Source organism: Triticum dicoccoides, chromosome 7A (genome assembly GCF_002162155.2).
Source record: "Triticum dicoccoides isolate Atlit2015 ecotype Zavitan chromosome 7A, WEW_v2.0, whole genome shotgun sequence".
NCBI lineage: Eukaryota > Viridiplantae > Streptophyta > Magnoliopsida > Poales > Poaceae > Triticum > Triticum dicoccoides.
The window spans coordinates 10,234,772-10,240,098 of NC_041392.1; the positions used below are offsets into that span (position 1 = coordinate 10,234,772).

A 5,327-nucleotide genomic window follows, 5' to 3' on the forward strand; every position below is an offset into this window, starting at 1 on the left:
AACTGATTGTACCAGAAATCGATTTCCATCTTTTGGCATGAAAATGAACATGCAAGCCAAGTTTAGGGACCACGGGTAAATTCATCTCTTAAATAATACAAAAGGCTTTTTCATCCTCCCACATCCTCCCTTTTACTCATTGGATATCCACACACTACAGAGGAGCTTAGTAGCAGCGCTTTTTATAAGAAAGCGCTGCTGCTAAAGAATGGTAGCGCTTGTCACCGAAGAGCACTGCTAATATCCATCTAGCAGTAACGCTTTTGTTACAAAAAACGCTACTACTATAGTTGCCAACGGTTGCATGGCAGTGTAGGTATACTAGTAGCGCTCTTAATTAAAAAGCACTACTGCTATTGTACATAGCAATAGCGTTGTCCTCTGTCGAGCGCTACTGCTATTTTTTCAGGTGTATGTGTGGGCTGATATATAACTGTACAACTTTCTCATGTTGCGAGTGAAAGACATTGTGAGTTTTCCATGATCTTGCTTAAATACAGGTACGACTACTGAACTGAAATTAATCTTATCGTGCATATTCACTTGCAATTGGTATTCGTAAATCTACAACACATGTCATTAATGCAACACAGCTTGATCATGGATATAAAAAATGATTATTGTTCTTTGTATGCACATATGTATTGGTGGTTCATCAATGCCATATGCATCTTGGCTATAGATATCCAAATTGTTAGTGTTTTATCTCCACACAAATATGTTGATCCTCCTATTGGACATGCTGGTCTTAGTGCCCTCTCTATTCACAAATATGTTAATGCTCAGTTTAGATCTTCTCGTATTAATACACTTCTAGCTTCTATTGGATGGTGAATGCAACATTTCATTTGTATTAATATGTCTACTTGTTATTGCGGGGAATATTAATATGTCTAATGTAGCTTCATTAATGCAACTCAACTTGATCATGGTTTAAATGATCATTGTTCATTTTATGCCCTTGCAAAAAAAAGAAGGGTTCAGTGTATGTATAGATATATTGACATGATACATGTTTTAGATAACCTTGCATTAATATGTCTAATTTCCATTTCTGTTCTCTTTCCTCGTTCTACAGATTTCATATTTGTATTCATTTTAAGAGTTCTTCAAGATGCACATAATTTAGTCACTGGTTACAATCTAAATGTAAGAAAGCACATAATCTGTAGAACGTGCAACCTATGTGTTATCCATGTGATAAAATTAAAATCAACATCCTAGATCAAATGTCCAAGTCAACTAAAAAGAGATTTCCTTACAAGTAATGTCAAGCCGCATTTTCAAATCACAAACAGTTTTGAGCAATGAATGATCTCAAAAAAAAATCATCCTGCCTGCCACCGTTTATCTCTTTGGATGTCCACATATTGTGTTTTTTTTATGGTGAGCGTCTGTGCCAATAGATAAACTAACGAGTTTTTCATCTTGTGATCGAGTCAAAGATATTCGATTCTGTGTTTTTCATGATCTTGCTTGTACGTACGACCATGAAACTACTATTGTTATCGTGTATGAATACTTGCAACAGGGTGCTTCAGCGCCAGCACCGACCATGGATGCACATGAGTATGCATGGATGCGTGCATGTAACGACCTGATCGCTCCTGCAGGTGAAAGTACATGTTTCTCTTAGGTCTGTGCACCATCAAGGCCTTGAACAGTTCCTTCATGAGTGTCAAGTGAGACTTCATGTCTCTATGGTGAACAGACAAACTTCAGCGGATATGTTGCTCTCATGGCACGGCAAAGACAAGAACAATAGATGGACTCTTGCCACTAGTAGTATTGATCCACGCTTGACACATGACTACTCATGGAGAAGACCCATTCCTTTATAACATTTCCCTTTTATTCAGTCTGTTTTGGTGAATCAGCAGTTAGAAGAACTTCTTCTTCTGTTAAAAATAGGTTTTCTAACCCAAATTAAAGTTAGATTTCACAAGGAGTGAACCAGTGACATTGTTGTATCCCCTTGAAGCAGAGAAGACATGGGTGCGACAATCATATTTCCAATCATCCAGCTGGTCTTTTACAAGTATCCCTTCTTGAATACTCGGTTCAATAAATAAGTTGTTCACACTTCACAGCCATCCATGTGCATATATAGTAAGTTAATAACACAAAATCCGAGTAAATTTATGCGACAATAAGGTTTATTATTGTTATTTCAAATAACTGATGCGACAACAAATAATATTAATCACGGACATCATATGATATTAGTAAGGTGTTGTTGAGGATGAGAAGCATGTACAACTCCTCGTTTTCTCTGATGAGCGCCTCCGCACCAGGCATATCTGGAAGCTCTAACCAACACATGATGATAGGGTTGTAATTAATATCCACACAGTCGGGCAGATGCAAGAACTGCTGCCCACTCTTGTCACCTTGGTAGTCCTTGATCAGGCCGTGGCACACGTTGAGGCGTCTCACCACACCTTCATACTCCACCTCACAATAACTGAGAACATGCATTGCCACTGTTCCCTTCTTGGCATCTTGCAGCTTTTGCTTGATCTTACGACTAGCGGCAGTGACACGGCTCTTAAAGATGTCGACAGTGACAAGCACTAAGTCACGGAGGTCCTTAGCCTCAGCACTTCGATTGTCCGACTGAAGGGTGGACAAGCAGAATTCTTGCGTGATAGATTTGTTGTAGGGGTTGTTGATCGAGGCCTTCTTGCATGTTTCCACCATGAGCTTGGTCGCCTTGGGCTTGCCAGTGTCAGAGCCACTAGCATGAGCGGAAAAAAGGAAGAAGATGATGGTGGAGAGGACGATGGTAGTCCTTGGCATTGCTACCATTACTACAGGGCTAGCTAGAAGCCTTGAAGTACTGAAGCGCTGAGAGGGAGGTGGAGAAAAATAGACAGAGAAGGATGTGTATTGCAGAGATGGATGGGTGGATGGAGGTGATGTACATGAGGCTGAGAATTCTTTATAATGCCTGCAATGGGGTATCATAAATGCAGTATGCAGCTTTGGTCCAGAATATGTGTACTATCGGTGTCCAGTAAATGTTGAATGCCCATTTTGGATCCCTACATATTAATGCTCTCTCTATGTTCCACAAATACACAGATGCTCACTATAGATCGTGTTGTAGTAACACATATCTTACTTATATGAATCCATTAATGCAACGTAGCTTGATCAAGGATATCCCAAATGATTAGTGTGCACCGAATGCCCATAGATATGTTGATGCTCATTTTGGTACGTCTTATTTGCATTGGTGTTTTCTAAACATCATTTTGTATAACTGATTTGTTACTTCTACCTCCCTTTGGGGGACGATTATATTTTCCCTCATCAAGTCTATAATTGCTCATTTTTTCTTTGCAATTTTCGAGTAGTTACAAATAATTCTCAGGGAGCAGGCACTTAGTTAACTTGGTGACACAATAAATATTTTTGTTAAAATATCAAAATTTTATATTTTAAATTTTTTTATTTCCAAGTCGATTATTGTCTGATGGGTTGACTTTTACAACAGTTGTATTCCCCCAGTTAAAAATCACAACTTATTTTAGGGATTAAATGATGCCAGCCGGACTAACGTATCGTTCGTAGGCACTGTCAAAAAATAAGCATGTTTACTGCCCACCGCCTAAGAAAATCAAAACAAAAATTACCAATACCAACACGTCACAGTATGGGTTTATTCGGTTTCGATTCTCGTTACTACGTAGTAGGAAGGAAAAAAAAGAGCTAGCGATCATAAGGAGGTAACCTGTATCATAGGTACATGATGCGCACGTACACGCCGGTATCTTATATTTTATATTTTATATCTTATATTTACTAATTGGAAGCACCTTTCAAGTCTTCTCATTAATCAACATTATAAAAATTAAATACACCGTTGTAGTATAGAATTTACGTCTAAGATGAAAGGAGAACTTACGTAACATAAACTTGGAAGGGAAAAAGATATAGGGAAAGGAGAATAAAAATAGAAGTAAAACAAAGAAAATAATTTAGATGGGCCAGCCCATTATTGTTTGCCTTGTGCGAAATTCTGACTATTTATGGCGCTGTGCGGAAAATAGAGTTTTTCCAGCTGCATGGGCAGAAAAATAAGTGGGCTGGCTTTGCTGGGCCACCGCGCGTGGCCCACGTACAACAATTCTTTTTCTAGCAAACAAACGCATAAGACCTTTGTACCACCTCGGGTAGAAAGATTGTTTTTTCGACGGTGAACGGATGAAAATATAGGCAAAACGCACCTTGCTTCATTAGTAGTAGCACATATGCCCGTGCATTGCAACGGGAGAGATGTTTCTTTGGAGAAGCAATGGGAGAGATAATTGATGTCTCCACCAAAAATGATCTCCATAACGGTGCGGTTAGTCGGCATAGCGGCAACCATACAACTCGTGCATTTTTTTCCTTTGGGTCAGTCTCTGTCTCGGGGTTGTGTCTGCCTCTACGTTTGGTAGCTATGCGGCGACCTTTAGAGCACGGTTGCTTCGACCACTCTCTCTTACGATGGCGTAACCGGATGAATTACTAATTGTAGCGCTTAAATCCTGTTTCATTAGCATATATATTTAGCGCATAACCAGATATCAATGTCCCTTCTTTATTAGGGTTTATTTTCTTTGATTATTTTAGCGCTCACGTGCCCACAACTATTTTATTCGAGCCAAACCAACATATTCTCTTTTATTGGACCAAGAAAAAATTGCTCCCTCAGACGACCCAGTAGGGAGTGTGGTTGAGGCCCAATACAGCCTATGCGTCGGAGCAATGTTTTTCTTGGGCCAAGTATGTGGGGGCTACTATATGACGCTAGTTGCGTAAAATAACGTGTGAGATGCACATCAGTTCGTGTATGGACCAACACACTGGTAGGCGCCAAGACGACCTATGTTAGGAAGGCACGGAAAAATCCAAAAAATAATGAGTTGAAGGATCAAAATCATGTCCTGAAAGACCCGACTACGTGCTCATAGCCACTCGAAGAAACGAGTCCTACCAACCAATGGCCAGCTCAAACCTTTAATATCATACTCCAATGTGAGATTGGATACAATTTTTTTAACTGTTTAAAACATATAAATTGCTGAATATTCCTGAAAACATGAATAATTTTTAAAATCATAAACACTTTTTGAAATTCTTTACATTTTCAGAAATACACAACAAAATTGGAAACCCTCAAAATTCACAAATTTATTTGAAATCATAAACCTTTTATAATAACGTGAACACGTTTTGAAAATGCGATTTCGTTTGAAAAAGAAACATATTTTGAACATTCAAAACAATTTTTGAAAATGTGTTTCTATAAACTTGGACATTACTTTGAATTTGCGAAC

General features: G+C 38.7%; 1 protein-coding gene across 1 annotated transcript; it reads right to left on the minus strand.

Moving 5' to 3' along the window:
• Nucleotides 1–2,150: 2,150 nt before the first annotated feature.
• On the minus strand, nucleotides 2,151–2,898 carry LOC119334474. The gene has a single exon (XM_037607033.1). It carries the CDS (start codon nucleotides 2,806–2,808, stop codon nucleotides 2,200–2,202), a length of 609 nt encoding a protein of 202 aa, XP_037462930.1. The 5' UTR covers nucleotides 2,809–2,898; the 3' UTR covers nucleotides 2,151–2,199.
• Between the last annotated feature and the right edge of the window lie 2,429 nt (nucleotides 2,899–5,327).

Excerpts from the sequence above, each read along its gene's own strand:
- LOC119334474 (XM_037607033.1), bottom strand. The coding sequence starts at position 2,808 with ATGGTAGCAATGCCAAGGACTACCATCGTCCTCTCCACCATCATCTTC.